Source organism: Leuciscus leuciscus (assembly GCF_965113295.1).
Source record: "Leuciscus leuciscus genome assembly, chromosome: 13".
In the NCBI taxonomy this organism is placed as follows: domain Eukaryota; kingdom Metazoa; phylum Chordata; class Actinopteri; order Cypriniformes; family Leuciscidae; genus Leuciscus; species Leuciscus leuciscus.
The window spans coordinates 41,450,095-41,467,357 of record NC_138737.1 but is presented as its reverse complement, the minus strand read 5'-3'; the positions used below and the strand labels follow the sequence as shown (position 1 = coordinate 41,467,357).

General features: G+C 38.5%; 2 protein-coding genes and 1 long non-coding RNA gene across 3 annotated transcripts in view; 1 reads left to right on the top strand and 2 right to left on the bottom strand.

Annotated features, from left to right (window-relative positions):
- LOC309512042 overlaps positions 1-7,101 on the top strand; it is a 31,638-nt gene extending 24,537 nt beyond the window's left edge. Inside the window, exon 2 of the long non-coding RNA XR_014210869.1 lies at positions 6,110-7,101. This is a non-coding gene — a long non-coding RNA (uncharacterized lncRNA). The remainder of the gene's footprint in view (positions 1-6,109) is intronic.
- On the bottom strand, positions 583-5,499 carry LOC309512015 (zinc finger MYM-type protein 1-like). Its single transcript, XM_082187424.1, has 3 exons — positions 4,189-5,499; positions 3,988-4,087; positions 583-1,891 (listed from the first exon to the last, which is right to left on the bottom strand). Exons 1-3 carry the CDS (start codon positions 4,347-4,349, stop codon positions 1,334-1,336), a joined length of 819 nt encoding a protein of 272 aa, XP_082043550.1. The 5' UTR covers positions 4,350-5,499; the 3' UTR covers positions 583-1,333.
- LOC309511995 (zinc-binding protein A33-like) lies at positions 6,615-12,102 on the bottom strand. The gene is made up of 6 exons (XM_082187400.1): positions 11,480-12,102; positions 9,879-9,974; positions 9,434-9,664; positions 9,334-9,356; positions 9,134-9,252; positions 6,615-7,657 (listed from the first exon to the last, which is right to left on the bottom strand). Exons 1-6 carry the CDS (start codon positions 11,873-11,875, stop codon positions 7,143-7,145), a joined length of 1,380 nt encoding a protein of 459 aa, XP_082043526.1. The 5' UTR covers positions 11,876-12,102; the 3' UTR covers positions 6,615-7,142.
- Between the last annotated feature and the right edge of the window lie 5,161 nt (positions 12,103-17,263).

Here is a 17,263-nt window from a genome sequence, read left to right as displayed (position 1 = left end):
GGGTCAGGATCCAAGGCCAAACCTAAGATGTTATTCAATTGAGCTACGATTCTGGACCAGTAGGTCTGGATCACATGACAATCCCATACACAGTGAATATAATCTCCTATGTCAGATTTACATTTGGGGCAGAGTGGTGAGTGAGCTGGATTGTAATTGTGTCTTAGAAGAGGCGTAATATGTAGTCTGTGGAGAATCCTAAGCTGAATGGCTCTTGCTCTATTGCAAACTAAAAGCCTATTGGCTAAAGACCAAACCATTCTCCGAGATATCCACCCCAAGCTCTCTTTCCCAAGTTAATCTGAGGTGCGAGGTATTAACTGTACCATAGGAGCACAGGGCTTTGTAGAAGAAGAAGATCAACTTTTGTGTAGGAGGGAAATACAAAGCAGAAACAAAAAAAGCTATTTTGATCTCTTTTTATTTACATTTCAGACCAACAAAGTAGTGACAAAAAGCATGTTTCCTACTTGAACATAATGTTGCTCTCCTTTATATACAGACCCTTTCCAAAAATTTGAATATCATGGAAAAGTTAAATTATTTTAGGAATTCAACTTAAAATGTGAAACTAATTTTATAAAAAAAGGCTCATTGCTTGCAAAGTGAGATATTTTAAGCCTTGATTTGTTATAATTTTGATGATTATGGCTTACAGCTTATGAAACCCACAAAATCTAAATGTCAGAAAATTAGAATATTACATGAAATCACACTGTAGTTACACAGCAATCCCATGGTCATTGAACCAGGTTTTGGTTATTTTGGCAGTGTGGGCAGGTGAAAATCCTGCGGAAGTCCAGAGTCAATGCAGCCGTCTACCAGGACATTTAGAGCACTTCATGCTTCCTTCAGCAGAAAAGCTTTATGAAGATGCTTTATGAAGATGCTTTATGAAGATGAAGATGATTTTCCAGCAGGATTTTCACCTGCCCACACTGCCAAAATAACCAAAACCTGGTTCAATGACCATGGGATTACTGTGTAACTACTGTGTGATTTCATGTAATATTCTAATTTTCTGACATTTAGATTTTGTGGGTTTCATAAGCTGTAAGCCATAATCATCAAAATGATAACAAATAAAGTCTTGAAATATCTCACTTTGCAAGCAATGAGCCTATATAATATATTAGTTTCACATTTTAAGTTGAATTCCTGAAATAATTAACTTTTCCATGATATTCTAATTTTTTGGAAAGGATCTGTAGGTCTCTTAAGTGAATTCACGTTATCTCAGACGAAAGGGTCTGTACATTTCAGACCAACAAAGCAGCAACAAAAAGCATGTTTCCTACTTGAACATAAAACAATGCTCTTCTTTATATACATTTCAGATCAACAAATCAGTACCAAAAAGCATCTTTCCTACTATAAATTTAGCTCTTCTCTCTTTCTGGCCAGCAAATTTCTCAATTACTCTCTGATTAAAGTCAGTCATCTCTGTGACAAGTCTCTTCTCCATGGACAGCAATGCCAGTGCATTCAGCCTCTCCTGGGTCATGGTGTTTCTGAGAAAGGTTTTAATTCTTTTCAAGGTTGAAAAGCACCTCTCAGCTTCAGCCGTGGTCATGGGTGTGGTTATGATAACTTTTAGGAGAGTCACAGTTTCGGAAAAGACTTCTTCGAGATTATTCTCCATAAAGAGCTGGAATAGGTCCACAGCACCACGGCAGGCACTGAACTCTTGCTTGCTGTAGATAAGACTGAGCTCTGTCTTGAGCTTGCTTCCATTGAGCATCGGGTACGCTCTGATGGTGCTGCTCAATGCATCGTCAGGAAAGGTCTCCTTGTACTCGTCAAACCTGTCCCCCTGCAACAAGATGGCACAGACAAGGTGGTCTGTGAAGGAGAAACACTCCCTAGTGTGTCCCAGGATTGTGTCACAGACCTGTAGAGATAATTAAACAATATATAAATGTAAGGTAGTAGCCTGTCATCATATACTCACCCTCATGTTTTTTTCAAACCTGTACGAATTAATTCCTTCTGCTGAACAGAAAGGAAGATATTTAGAAGAACGTCAGTAACCAGACAGTTTTAGATACCATTGACTTCCATGTCACTGTCTGGTTACTGACGTTCTTCTAAATATCTTCCTTTCTGTTCAGCAGATCCCGACATCAAACTGTGTTTTGACCGCAAACAACTAACGTCATTATTAGCTAACAGCTGTAAGCATGAACTAAACACTCTGCCATCAGAAATTAAAACATTGACAGAACTCAAGGTTTTTAATACACATTTAAAACAACTGTGTGAACACTGACTGTACAGGATACAACAATGCATACAAACAAAGTTGTTAGCATGCACAGACATAAGCAAATTTTTGTGTTTTTGTATTGTTAAATGTGTCTAGACTAGTTTTATATTGATTTCTACATCTATTTAAGTACATAAAGTGGGAGAGAGTGGTAATAAATTTGTGCAAATACAAATAAAAACATATTTAAGCATAGTGTGGCCTCTCTCCCACTTTATGTATTATAATTATCTAGGCCAGCACTCTTAAAATTGACAAGTGTACACATTGAGTGAAGCCTGCTCCTATTCACATTTATTTACATCTATTTAAGCCCATATCTTATTTTCATGTATGGGATGTATTTATACATGTATTTTAATGGTTATACATTTTTAATTCAATAGGCCTACTCTGTAATTTCTGTTTTAATTTTACAAGCCTAACCAGGGACAGGGGTTGCAAATTAGTCATGGCTATAAACCTGTATGCATGGCATCTACTTTGTATTCTTTATAAAGCAATGTTCTATGCATTTGTCCCTGTCAAATAAATATTAAATAAATAAAACTCATGCTAACTTAGTGTTTAGCTAACTTAGTGAAGATTATTAGTAGGCTACCAGACAAAAAGACGACGTCTAACGTTATATGTAAACAAACTGCACATTGAAACATATGTTTGCGATGTCTGCCATCATATTCCTGTCTCTCTTCAACGTCTCGTAAGTTAGCATGTGTTTGTTGTAACGTGGCTGTTGTACTGCGAAGCCCACCGTGTCAGAGTTCATCTGCTGTCAGTCAATCCTGCATCACCATGGCGCACACACTTACCATGCTGTGTTTTTGTCTGGTACTAATAAACTTCACTAAGTTAGCTAAACACTAAGTTAGCATGAGTTAGTTCATGCTTACAGCTGTTAGCTAATAATGACTGTACCTAATGTTAGTTGTTTGTGGTCAAAGTGTCGTGGTGTAGACAGTTTGATTACGGGATATTCCTACATATTCCTATTATATTCCTGAGCCAACCAACCCCGTGACGTCATAGGTTAGAATACTGCACAATGTCGGCTCCTTGGTCGTTTTTCTTTTATATGTTTACATTGTCATGTTTCTTATATAATTGTTGATTAAAGTGAAAATCCATCTAGTAAATCATGTAAACTTGATTGACTGCTTCATTTCCCCTTTAATATTGTGAAGGCTAAGCGTAACCATATAGATTTTTATTTAAAATGTATGTTATGTTGTTTAATGTTTCACATGCAACAGGTGCCAGTCCACAATCATTTTTTATGCATTTTAATTTTCTGTGCCATTATCTGTACCGTATCCCAACGGTTACAATAAAACATCAATATAACATGCATTTTTATTCAGTATATAAGCAATATTTTGCTTTTTATGTTAAAGACACTATTGATACCGTAAGAAATTTACATTCTCAGGAAAATAGCCACTTATCAGTTAATCGTTAATCGATCGATAAGGTCAATCAACTAAAGATTAATGAATTAATCGATAACTTGCATTCCTAATTTGATCATTTATATTTATGTTGCCAATTTATTATTTTTGGGATGCTGTTAAAATAATATTAAAATGATGATTTTTGTAAGGATTTATACCAAACTAAAATTGTTTTCTTGAGTCTGTAGAATATGATATCCAGGCAGGACATTTCTGCAGCACAACAATATTGTAAAATAGTATTTTGACTGATTTCTATAACAAACTCACCTCTGCTCCAATCCTTTCACGTTCTTCCAGACTGATCACCCGGTGTCTCTTTGTTGGCTGAGAACCACTGCTTTGTTCACCAATGGAGTGGAGAGAGTTTCTGCAAAGGACAAAGCTAATTTATTATAATATTGGCAAAAGAGAGAGAGTTAATAATGAAAGAGAAACCAAATAATGATCATATTACAGGAATACAGTTACCTGATCTTTTGTATTTCCTGTTGGAACTGTTGGATGCTCACTTTGATATGGACCGAATCAATGTTCTTCTTCTGGAGCTTGGCATAGAGGAAGTCTACATGTGGCATGATGTGGTGATAAAGTTCCAGAAAGAACTTAAAATCATCATCCTCCAGTAGCATGGCCAGGGAGGATCATTTTTGAATAATATCAGCCACAGGTCTATAGCCTACGTGATTTTTGAGAAAAATCCGATTTAAACCAAGTGTAGAAGTGTATATATGGGGGTTTAGATATCTCTGTGCATCGATCAGGTTCAGACACTGACAGAGATTTGCTATTAGGTGTTTATATTAGACACATTTCTAGAAGGAAATCTATCAGCAATAAATCTGGAGCCTCATTGAAATCGCCACCAAATAATAAAGGCAGAGGGATATTCACGTTTTTAATTACTTATATAAATGACTTTACTATCTGGTAGAAATTTGTTGTTTGAAGAATATATATTAATCCACCTTCCAATCCCTGAAGAAAGCGTTTCTATAATCTTTCCTTGAAATCCACTATTAAAGGGATATTTCACCGCTGGAAAGATGAATGTGTATTTAAATTGGGTCATTTATGTAGTGGAAATGTGAAATTATTTTAGAAGTTGATGCGTTCTAGACTGAGAAAAGCCAGAAAATGTTTTTTTGGCTCATGTGGATGAAAGACAACAACTCCCAGAATGCACTTGCTTCGCTGCCCTACGAGGCCACTCCCAAGCCACGCCCACCGGTTACAGAGGGCAGTATTGGGAGAAATGATACAACTAGGCGACTAGTCACTCGAAACTGAAAAGACGCCGTTTTATGGTGAGATCCCCCTATGGGCGGGCTGAACACATGCGGGATGAGCTCCTCCTACTGGCTGGAGTCTCTCGCCTCTGGACAGAAAAGCCTCATGAAGCTACATGATGATTTTTGTGTCATCTGAGGTTTTTTTCCAGACACACAATCCAGAAATCTCTGGTCTCAGGGGGACATGAGGGAGGGAAGCACGGTCACTCCAAAATATTACCGGGTTTCTACTGATACAAAGCTTAATGCTAATCTGTGAAGTATCCCTTTAAGTAATATTTGGCTAAAAAGAAAAACTACAGCTACAGGTTTAACTATGCTAAAAAAAACACATAGAAAAACTAAAAGCTGACAGAAAAAAAAGCAAACATTGACTACAACATAATCAGTTATTAATATTTAGTTGGTTCTCTCTTGTTTCTGCATGTCCTCAAAATATCTTTGTATGAAAGTCTGGACAAAAATTATGTCGGCACAATTTATCATGTTTCTTTGATTTATAATCAGAAATAAAACATTAAACTCCAAGCACAACCATGCAATATGACTACAACATCTGTAGCACATTTATAATAATATTTGAGAGATTGTCCTAGGCTGGGCATCACTTTTGGTCTCTTACTTGCATTTAAAAAGTTTAAAATATTTTATTTTATTAAAATATTAACATGGATGCTCAGATTTGTGAGTTTCTGGGTTTACCATATCTGATGCTGAATTAAATCGGTCAACCTTCATTTGGGTGACCTATAGACAATATGTTAGAAAAAAATACACAGATGGAATAATTCTTGTGCTTATTATCTGGTGAGTCACTTAAAGTGTCAAAGTATATTTACATCGAATATTAGATTTATGTTTCCAGTAAAGATTGTTTGTGAAAAAAGGTTTAGTGCATCAAAATGTTTACCGACATGGAAATGACAATTATCGATTTTTTTTTTTATTATAGATCATCAAATCTTTTTCCATTTAATTTCAAATGTTGCGAAAAACTAGTTTGGAAACACTTTCTGTCGAGAAAAAGGGTTTTAAAGCAAATAAATATGGTGTCACATGACAGAAGTTGCATTTGTTGCAGTTAAAGCACCGTTAAAAAGGTTCATAATATTCATTTAATTAAATTGTATATTAAATTATTTTATCACTATTGGTAAGAATAATACATGTTACCTCTCAAACATCATTCTTCCTTATTTTTGTAATTTTGTCTGTTTTTTATAATGTAAAAAAAGTTAAACAGAGAAATAGCCTAATAGCTGCACCCGTTTCTGGATATTGCTGGATCAAGTGTTGATCTAAATAGTCTTTATAATGAAGTACAAAAAATCATGACACTTGTTAATAAAAATCATTGTTTGTATAGAATTGAATAATATATAATAACATGTTGTTTGAGGAAAACAGAGGCTTGTAAATCTGTGCCGCTCGTCAAAACTACAAATGTGTGTCTGTCGAACGCAGGAAGACTGAAGGAGTTTCCAATAAAGGCAGAAAGAAAGGTAAAATAAACATGTTACGTCTGTAAAGTATTGTTTCCACGACTTAAACCCTAATTATCATCCTAAACATTTAATCTTTCACTCTGAGCATTAAATCACATAATCACATATTATTTATTTATTTACAACACAAGATTATTAGCAAGAACCTTTTACATCCATTTATTCCAATGAACAAATGATCATTTCTCCTCTATAACTGAAATAATTATTCATTTAGTCTCATGTTGAACAAACACTGAGAATGTGCAGAATTTACTGCTTCAGTGATTTGATGTAATACAAGAAAAAAATATGATATATAATCATATATAATTATGATGCAAAAAAGTTTAGAAATTAATAAACACACATTGACTGAAATAATCGGGTAAATGTCAATTATCCTGAAAACATGAATGCTAAAACGGTCTCTAATCGGTCTAATTGTGTGAAGTGGAATATAAATGAAAACTTCTTGTTTATTGATCTGAGTGTTGCTGTAGTGCTGGATATCAGTCATGTGATCATCACGGCCCAATCACAGCCACCGTACTGATATTCAGATCAACAGCACTCTTACTCATGTGATATGGATTAAATATTGGAAACATGATGAAAGCAGGAAGATCCAGATCTACAGGAGTGACGTTTACTGACTATTGACCGGTAAGATCCTCAGAGAGCCAGATCTATAACACCAGAAGAATGGAAAGAGTGTGTGAGTGAAGGTGGTTGTGAATGTGTGTAGATGTGTGTTAGTTACAGGATCAGAGAACGACACCGTTCCTCCGTCATAGTCCAGATTCACTCTCACACGATCAAGCTTCTGTTTAACACGAAAACCAGAATCTAAAGGCATATCATCCTCAAAATACAAATCCAGATACTCCACACTCCAGACATCAGTGTTGAAGAAACCCCCTCCCTTCCTCTGGTTTGATGCTGTAGTTACTCCAAGAGTCCAGTCTAAACTCTCTTTAACCTCCACATCCCAGCAGTGTGTTCCTGAGTTAAAACCCTCTGAACCCAGAACACAGTAATAACAGTTAAATCTCTCTGGATTATCAGGAACTGGTTGATAGTTCTCGCTGTATGTCACACTGGTCAGATCATCAGACAGGACGAGACGTGGATCTGCAGTGTTTGGATCCAGAATCACAGGAGCTGATGAGACACAATCAACAGATTCTTTTATTCTGATCTTCATATAATGATCAAGAGTGAACCCAACACAGATTATTATGAATTATGACACTCGTCCTGTTGATCAAACACATTTTCCTCTGATCACTGTCAGTGCTGTTATTAGTTTCACACTCGTTTTTATCATCAGCGTTTAACGGCATCCACTACAAACATGAAATATGAGATTCAGACATTTGTGTCCATCAAGAGAAACTGATACTTTGGGAAAGTTAAATAACAATAAATCAATGAGATCTGTGTAGATTTATGCTGTAGATGAAGAACTGTAAGTGTGTGTCTGATCTTCAGCAGCATCTGATCATCTTCATTTTATTGGCTCTTATAGTCTGTGTTTTGTTTTATATTAGTTTATTATGACTGTCTGTTGTGTTTGACTTACAATCATGAATCACCTTCAACACTTCCTAGCCACGCCCTAGCAACCATTGTTGAGCACCCTAGCAACCCAATCCAAAGAGGGACATCTTGTAATCTGAATGTCATAGAGGAGTTGCGGTTGGTTTATATCATTCATACTGGCAAGCAGTCTTTGAAGTAACATCATTGGCAGCTGCCAAGCCACTCCCTAGCAACTGGACAGAGTACCCTAGCAACTGCTCAGCAAGACCTATATCTCTGCACCAGAACATCATAGATACATGGTGGTTGGTTCCTTTGACTAATGCTAGCAAACAGGACTTCCATCATGCTACACATGCTAGCAGAATAGCTACATGCTAATAGCGATTAGCTAAGTGTTAAAACTTGTCAACAATGCTAACTAAAACGCAGTAGCAGCATGCTAATCATGTTAGCACCACGTTCACAACATGCAAGAAACATGGTGATTGTGTTAGCATCATGCTAGCAACATGCTAATCTTGTTAGCAGTTCGTTAAAAAGATGTTTGCAAAATGTTAAACATGTTAGCATCATGTTAACAAAATGCTAATTGTGTTAGCATCTGCCTAGTTCAGAGTTTTGCCACTGCAAGCACCACTCACATTTTCTTCAGGAAATGTACATTCTAGTTATTATTGTTATTATTCTGAGACATTTAAAAAACAAATTGTAACCTAACAAACACCACACTCGTATCTATCTATCTATCTATCTATCTATCTATCTATCTATCTATCTATTCATCTATCTATCTATCTATCTATCTATCTATCTATCTATCTATCTATTCATCTATCTATCTATCTATCTATCTATCTATCTATCTATTCATCTATCTATCCATCTATCTATCTATCTATTCATCTATCTATCTATCTATCTATCTATCTATCTATTCATCTATCTATCTATCTATCTATCTATCTATCTATCTATCTATCTATCTATCTATCTATCTATCTATCTATCTATCTATCTATCTCTGTCATAAAGAACCTATAACTCTCCACCCATCCATCATGTCCAGCTCAGATCTCCTGCTGTCAGACTCACTGTTTTGGACGATGTCCTGCATCTTCTTCCAGACTCTAAACGGCAGGTTGCCCAAGTATCGTGGCACATGAATCAAAGCTCCAGAAGCCATCTGTGGATCCGGCTGTGATCTCTGGACTCTGGAAGAACATTCAGGAGTCAGAACTGCAGTGGCTTTGGATCAGAACCAGAGAGACCAGAGACAGGAGCAGATCACTCACCTTTCCATTGAGACTGGAAACTCCTGCAGAACAAACACACCATTTATCATCAAGAACTCAATCAATCATCAATCAATCAACCAATGATCTGAAATCAGACCTTCAGAAAGCAGACGTCATTGGCTTTCATCATCTCCTCCATGTCTTTGATTGTGTGTGAAAGAGCTGAGATGTGTGTGTTCATCTCCTCCAGCTTCTCCTTCATCCTCTGCTTCTTCTGCTCCTCTTCCTCCCTCAGTGCAGTGACTGTAGCTTCTTCTTCATCTCTGAGAAACTGATGAAGCTTCTCAAACTGCTGTTTAATCTGACGCTCTGTGTGCTCAGCTTGAGACTGAAATCAAAGCACATTCACTTCAATCATCTCAATCGACACACATCATTAATATCCAAGATAAACTCGGATACCCGACATAAAACGGATCCAGAAGCAGATTGCTGCTAGTCATTTACTGAAATAATAAACTGGAATACATAATATCAAATCATAACTGTATATAGTGATCCAACAGCTGTAATGAAAATGACTCTCGTTTCTGTTTCCTCACCTTGATGTGTTGAACTGTTTTCTCAAACTCTGCTTGCATTTCTTCATTGTGTTGAAGTTTCTCTTGTAAGGACTTCAGTGCTGTATTGAGCTCCTCCTAGAATTGAACAAAAATACATTAAAACACCAGATTACAGTGAAGAGAAGACAATACAGTGATATGATCATATAATGCAGTGAAAGTATTTGCCCCCATCTCATACTAAATTGATTCAGAAATGAAAACCTACCATAAAACAAAGGCAATCTGAGTAAACACAAAGTACAGTTTGTAAATGACAATGTTATTTATTGAAACAAAAAGGCTCTCCAATACCAACTGGGCCGGCGTGAAAATGTATTTGCCCCCGTAGTTACTAATTCCTCAAATCTATGAAACTGCATTTATATTGTAGTTCAGCTGGACTAAACACAACCAGTCCTGATCACTGCAGCCCTGTTCAATCAAATCAACACTGAATACTGAAGCCTGATTGGTTCATGTCTGACGGAGTTACTCGCTCCAGTTCTCTCTCAGGCTTCGGGAGTGTGACTAACACTTCAGTCTCAGACATCGACGCTCACGTCCTCCGAGCTGAAGCACAAGCTCTGCTAGTGAGAGTGACTCAGGCTTTTACAGCCGCTTCTTCCTCGTTCCAGTGAAGATGGATTTGAGATGTCTGAACCACACGGATGCATACTTTAATATTCAAATAGCCTCTCATCACAGTTCTTGAGATTCATGTTTGAAGGGGCTTACCATCCTACAGTCCTACCATTCAGACTGTCTCTTGCTTCACGCACTCTTATGATATTCGTGGATCCGGCCCTCTCCCCCTGAGACAGATGGAGATCACCTCCTGAATTACCTCAATGATTGGTTGTTTTTGGCCTAATCGAAGGCCTGATCGCACAAAGATCTTTGCTCCTCACAACGGCCGACCTTCAGCCTCTCTCGCTAAAGACGCCCTTCTGCCGGCTCTGGCATTGGTCAAGCGAGTTGGTGATCTGCAGGCTCTTTCAGTGGACGCATTCTGCCTCGAGTTTGGGGCTAATGACAGTAAAGTCCTCCTTAGACCAACACAAGGCTATGTGCTTAAGATGCTTTCCACACCCTTTAGAGCTCAGGTCATAAAGCTCTCTTCCACTCTGCACTAGTAGCACGACGCTCTTGGATTGAGTTCTCCATAAGTGTCAGCTACTTATGCAAGGCGAGTGAACAGTATCAAAAGGGAATGTTCCAGTTACTAACGTAACCCTGTTTCACTGAGATAACGGGAATGAGTATTGTCTAGTTTGTTGTGCTACTGTACACAAGTCGACGCTGCCGCTCATCAGTAGAAAAATTCAGAAAATGGCTTTCGGTGTGACTTAAATAGGCAGTCGGTCCTGTTTTGGCGGACTGAAAAGCCCTTTGTCTGTGCAGGTGCAGAGACGTGAACCAATCAGGCTTCAGTATTCAGTGAAAAACGAAGTTTTCCTCACTAAGTTTACTCAGATATGTCAGTTACTGATGCAATGCTCATGATCTCAGGGAACTGAGGTTACGTTAGTATCCGGAACGATCTGTGTTTATGACTCGTTATGATTCTTTACATGTGAATCAAGAAACATTTGTCTTACCTTATATGATGAAACCACTTCACTGATGGGTCTGAATTTATGATTGTCATGTTGTTTTGAATCTCTGCACACTAAACACACAGGCTGTTTGTCCTCCAGACAGAAGAGTTTGAGTTTCTCACTGTGTAAACTGCAGATCTCCTCAGACCCTGATGAACGCCTCTCATTTCTCTCCTTCAGGAACGACTCACACAAGTTTTTTAACGCAAGATTAAATGGAGGATGAGGCTTTGAGGATCTTCTCCTGCAGACAGGACACTCCTGAGATCCCTTGGTTCTCCAGAACTGTTGAAGACACTCTTTACAGAAACTGTGACTACAGGATAAAATAACAGGAGCCTTGAAGATTTCATGACACACAGGACAAATATAATCATCTTCAGCTGCTGAAGCCATTTTCACTGTTTGAGCTCCAGCAATCTAAACTTTACTTTCACTTTCTGATCGACGGTTTAAAAAATGATTCACCATGAGAATCACAAAGATCAGAAACAAACTTCTCAAATTGTTCTGTGAAATTTTCCCCTTCTTACTCCACTGATCACTGATTCTTTATTGCTTTTGTCGAGACAAAGTCAGTATGGCAGAAAAGAGAAATAACAGCAGTCTCTTCCTGGTTAGTGTTGTAAGAGGGTGGAGCTTCTGATCAAGTTGGTGTGTTGAAACAAGTCAAAGAACAACATCAGGATTTCTTTATGTAAAATTAACTAAATCTAAGCCTATTCAAAATTAATTTGCATTGAAACATTAAGATATAATGCTATAAAGCCTTGGATTATTTTTTTATTTTTTTTTATAATTAAAAATAAAAGATCTCAAAACCCTTATTCGTGTTTTATTTATTGCTCTTCTTTATTGGTCACAGAGTTTCTCCAGGGTCTGTCATGATCCCTCTCTCTTATAATGATTTCTTCTCATGCTGAAGTTTCAGTGATAAACACTCCTCTGTTTATCTGCTGATGTGACAAAGGTTTGTCTCTCATGGATCACTCGTCAGCACCTTTAACACTTATTTAGTATTTCTTGTTAATTATGAAAAACATACTCACTTTATTAGCATAAAGACACTTCTTAAATATAATATCAATATACATTCAGTCACATCACTGTTTATTTATATATACACATATGCTACATTATTGCATTCTTTTCTACTCACTATATTACTGTACTGTTAAATGTATTTGTTTTATTTAAATCAAATGTTATTTATTTTTATCAATTTATTTATTTTAATCAAATGTTTATATTTTTATTTTTTATTTACATCAAATTTAATTTAATTTATTCTTTTATCAATTTATTCTTTTTTTAAATGTATTCATTTTTTCAGTTTTATCCATTTCTTTTAGTTAAATCTTTTTTTTATTATTATTTATTTTTTACAGTTTTTCTCTAAACTTTTCCCACACCTGCTCTAGAATATGCTGTTCACGACACATCGACACATTTTACTGGAAGATCCATTTAAGAAGAAAAAAAAACTAGATGTACCGCATGGCGGTACAAAATATGACCGCCGCTCAGGCCTGCACTGGCTTTCCACAAAAATAAATGACGTGGAGCAATTTGGCTGTATTGCGTGTTTATGTATATACCTAAAAAAAGTAGTAGTATGTGCATGTCTGTCTGTGTGTGTGTGTATGTGTGTGTGTTTGTGTATGTGTGTGTCTGTGTGTGTGTGTGTGTGTGTGTGTGTGTGTGTGTGTGTCTGTGCGTGTATGTATGCGTGCGTACATGTGTGTGCGCGTGTGTGTTTGTGTGTGTGTGTGTCTGTGCATGTGGATTATGTGTGTGTATGGGTGTGTGTCTGTGCGTGTGGATGTCAGTGTGTGTGCATGCTTGCGTTTGTTTGTATTCCTGCAGTGGCCCCTGGGGACCAAACGAAATTTTCCGTAAAAGTCTAGTGGGGCATAAGTCTAATATATCGTGCAACATATTTGTATCAACCAACATTAGTGTTTATCCTGGTAATTTTCTCCATAGGATCTTAGAAGCACAAAATATCAGGGATATTGTTTTCTCTTCTTATTCATATTATTATTTTTTACAGTGTACCTGTACCTCAAGAGCACGGCTCAGATAATCACTGTTTACGCCTGTGAAAAACCACAAGAACACAGTAGCTATTAAGCACAAAATATTGATTTATTCTTAATTAAACTTGTACACAGTCTGTGTTGTGAGTGCATTTCGTTTGGATCTGAGCGGAGCAAAATAATGCGGAGAAGGGGGAAGCAATCATTCACAGAGAAAAGACCGGGAAAAGTCCATAACCATCAGATCCGTGAGACACAAACATGGTAAAGTGGAGTAATTATTGCCAGATATATTATCAGCATTAATAACGGCAAGAACAAAACATCAGAAACCTCCCGGAAACGTTTCTAACTGCAGATCATTGATTAACATCCTGTACAAATGCATGAAAAACACATTACAGGACAGAAGCTGCAGCAAAACTAAGCACTGAGGAAATAAATACTAGAGGACTGTACAATTCACAGTTTGGCAGTTATAATAGAAATATAACCCTGACTAAAGATTGAATCATACAAACATACAAATAAAACCAGACTTTATGTTGGGATGTGGATTTTGGATGCAAATACGTTTTGTACACCTGTGAGCTAATATTCAAACTCTTGCACTTTCTCATGCTGGATCGCTTTTATTTAAAACAACAATAAATATGAGTCATGACTAACAATTGCACTGCCCTCTTAAAAGAAATTAAAACTCAACATCATTAACACTGTGCAAGAAGGAATAAACTCAGCCACTATGCAAAGCAAATAAAAATGATACATTTGGTAAAACAGTCAAATGTAAAGTAGTTTGTCAATGTTCACATTATGGGTTGGGATAATGCAGAACGTAACAGGGAGGGTGAATCACATGCAATGTCATTTTGACACACATTCAGAGTCAAACCTGCATTCAGTCCCTGTGTTACGCTGTAAAGAGGGAAGGCGGCGCACTTATAAGAGCACGTTTACACAGTAATTCTTAATTCTGTATTTGGGCGTCCGCGACGCTTTGATGGCATGCATCGTTCATCAGATCATCGCAGTGTAAACCAGTCGTTCCTCAAACACGTCTGAGACTCTGTGCTTAGTGCAGTATTGCTTATGAATGATTGTAACCAATCAGAAACCCAGACATCAACCGCATTCGTTCATCAATCTAGTTACTAGCTACACTTCAAATGATTAGGTTTATATTTAATGCAAACTTGCTTCAAAAAAAAAAAAAAAAAAACGCCATTGCATTAGGAACAGAAGAGGAATGTTTTCCCCCCTTTAAAACCGATTCATACCTTTCGAGGGAAAACTGATGACCGATCAAGGCACTACATCATCCTGAATTGTGTTTCTTAAAGTAGGGATTTTGTCCTGTGGTCTGAAATTGCTGGATATTTCTGTAAACCGCCAATGAAAGTGCTGTAAATGAATGAAACGCGTATAATTGGAAAACAGGACTGATATTTCTGACCATAATCAACGTTCAGCACTGGGACGCTTTCATAAAACATTTATGTCTTTTTTCCATTCTTACACAAATCGTCATGAGATTTAGATAAGAATGACTACATTTATTCTGCTCCTGTTTCATTAATAAAGCCCAATATGGCTGTTTATGTATTCGTATGTTAAATCACCAAAATTATTATGAAATGATACTTCATGGCAGTAGAATTGAAGGCCTAATCTCAGCCGAACCCTTAACACTAACACTCCTTAATTCATATTCAAACATAAGAGCTAAAAGGTCAAAACAAACAAACAAACGTGCAAGCGGCGCCCACAGGACTGGTTTGATACATTAACACACTCCTCATGCCCACATTCACACACACACACACACACACACACACACACACACACACACACACACACACACACACACACACACACAAACTCACACCTCATATTTACAGGCTCAAAGGCTTCATACAGACGCGTCTCCCATCCAACAGCGATCTAAAGCACACAGACATTGAGGAGAGATTATGGTTTGATCCTGAAGCCGAGTTAAAACGTGTTGCAGGAACTCCCAGTCAGTTTGAGTTTGTGTGATTATCCATCTGCAAGTGTGTATTGATTAGCCTTATGCAGAAGAGTGTTTGAAGCGATCATGCAGTCCTGGCTTTGCTGGGGCACATTGGGGCGTCTGGGCTTTTGACCACCAGAGGAAACGTCTGCAGTGCCGGGCCGGCCATGGTCGGATACGGGACCATAGCGGCCGTGCCAAACATTCCCACCGGACTGGGCAAACCGGACCACTGGTGTGGATACACAGGGGCTGGCATCATCCCAGCGAAGGGGGCGGTGGGCATCAGGTATCCGCCCCGCTGGATGACGGGCAACGGGCCGCTGGTGATGCCGTGAGGCATGATGGGACCCAGAGCTGCTGACAGCGGGCAGGACAGGGGTAGATGGAGCTTCACAGCCGCCGCAGGGATTGAGCCTCTAAACTACAAGAGAAGAGAGAGACCAGATAAAATAACACTGCTTTATGGTTTCTCATGGTTTATGTTTATTCACTTTATATGCTTTAGAAATTTTAGCTTTAGAAAATAATTATTGGGTGCTTTAATCAGAGAATTGAGTAATGTCATTGCGTGATTACATAAACTAGCCAGTGAATAGTTTTTTTGAACTGGCTCATTGAAACGAACTGTCCGAAAGAACCTGTTCGCGGAACTGACCGCCTGTGACTCGTCAGAACAATAGACTGTAAAAAAATATTGGCCTTAGTGTCCGTGACGTCACCTGTAGGTTTCTGAAGAGCATTTTTGAAGCTCAAAGTGGGCGGAGCCGGCCGTCACCATCTTGGCAGCGCGTCACTCCCGGATTAACGAAAATGGGCAAAGAGGCGGATTAGCTGAGGTGACGTGACGCTAACAGACTGCAGACAACAGGTGTGTTGGACATCGGCTTCGGCTGGATGTAACCGATCGGCGAGAGTAGCCGCGTGCAGGAGGGGAGGAGCTGCAAACGGAGACGTGAAGTCGGACACTTTCTGGTTCCCGCAGTGACCGCTCACGTGGTGTTTGCTTACTTTACCACAGCTGAAGTGAAATAAATGCAATATTTGCCAAATAATACACAGATGTTTCAGAGACATTTTCATTCAATACTTTATGTATAGCCGGGCTGAGGGAAGATCCTAACTGCAAGCTCTGTGTGCAAAAGGGAACACTGGCACATATACTATCAGGGTGTAAAACAGCTCTCACCCAAGGTCGGTATAGATGGCATCATGACAAAGTGTTACTGGCCCTTGCTGACATATTGGAGCAGGAGAGATGCAGAAAGAGGCCTGCCGGTATGGGCTTGAAGAGGGCGATCACCTTCATCAAGGAGGGAGAAAGGCCTTTTTCAACCAAATCATCAAAACCCAATCTCCTTCAAAACGCCAGGTCCTGGGAGATGAGGGTGGACGTGGGAAAAAGGCTGCAATTCCCAGAGGTGGTGTTCACTGCTCCGTCCAGACATTGTCTTGTGGTCAACGGAGGGCAAGAAAATAATTCTAGTTGAGCTGACAGTGCCTTGGGAGGAGGGATGTGAGGTTGCCCATGAGAGGAAGGCCTTGAAGTACCAGTTCCTTCTTCAGGACTGCAAGGACAAGGGATGGCAGGTGTGGCTGTTCCTGTTGGAGGTCGGCTGCAGAGGTTTCCCGCTCTGGGCATGGACGAAAGGAGAAAAAAAAAAAATCAAGCAGCACGTCGGATGGGGGGGGGGAGGCAGAACGTGCCTCCTGCTGAATATGGAACAGGAG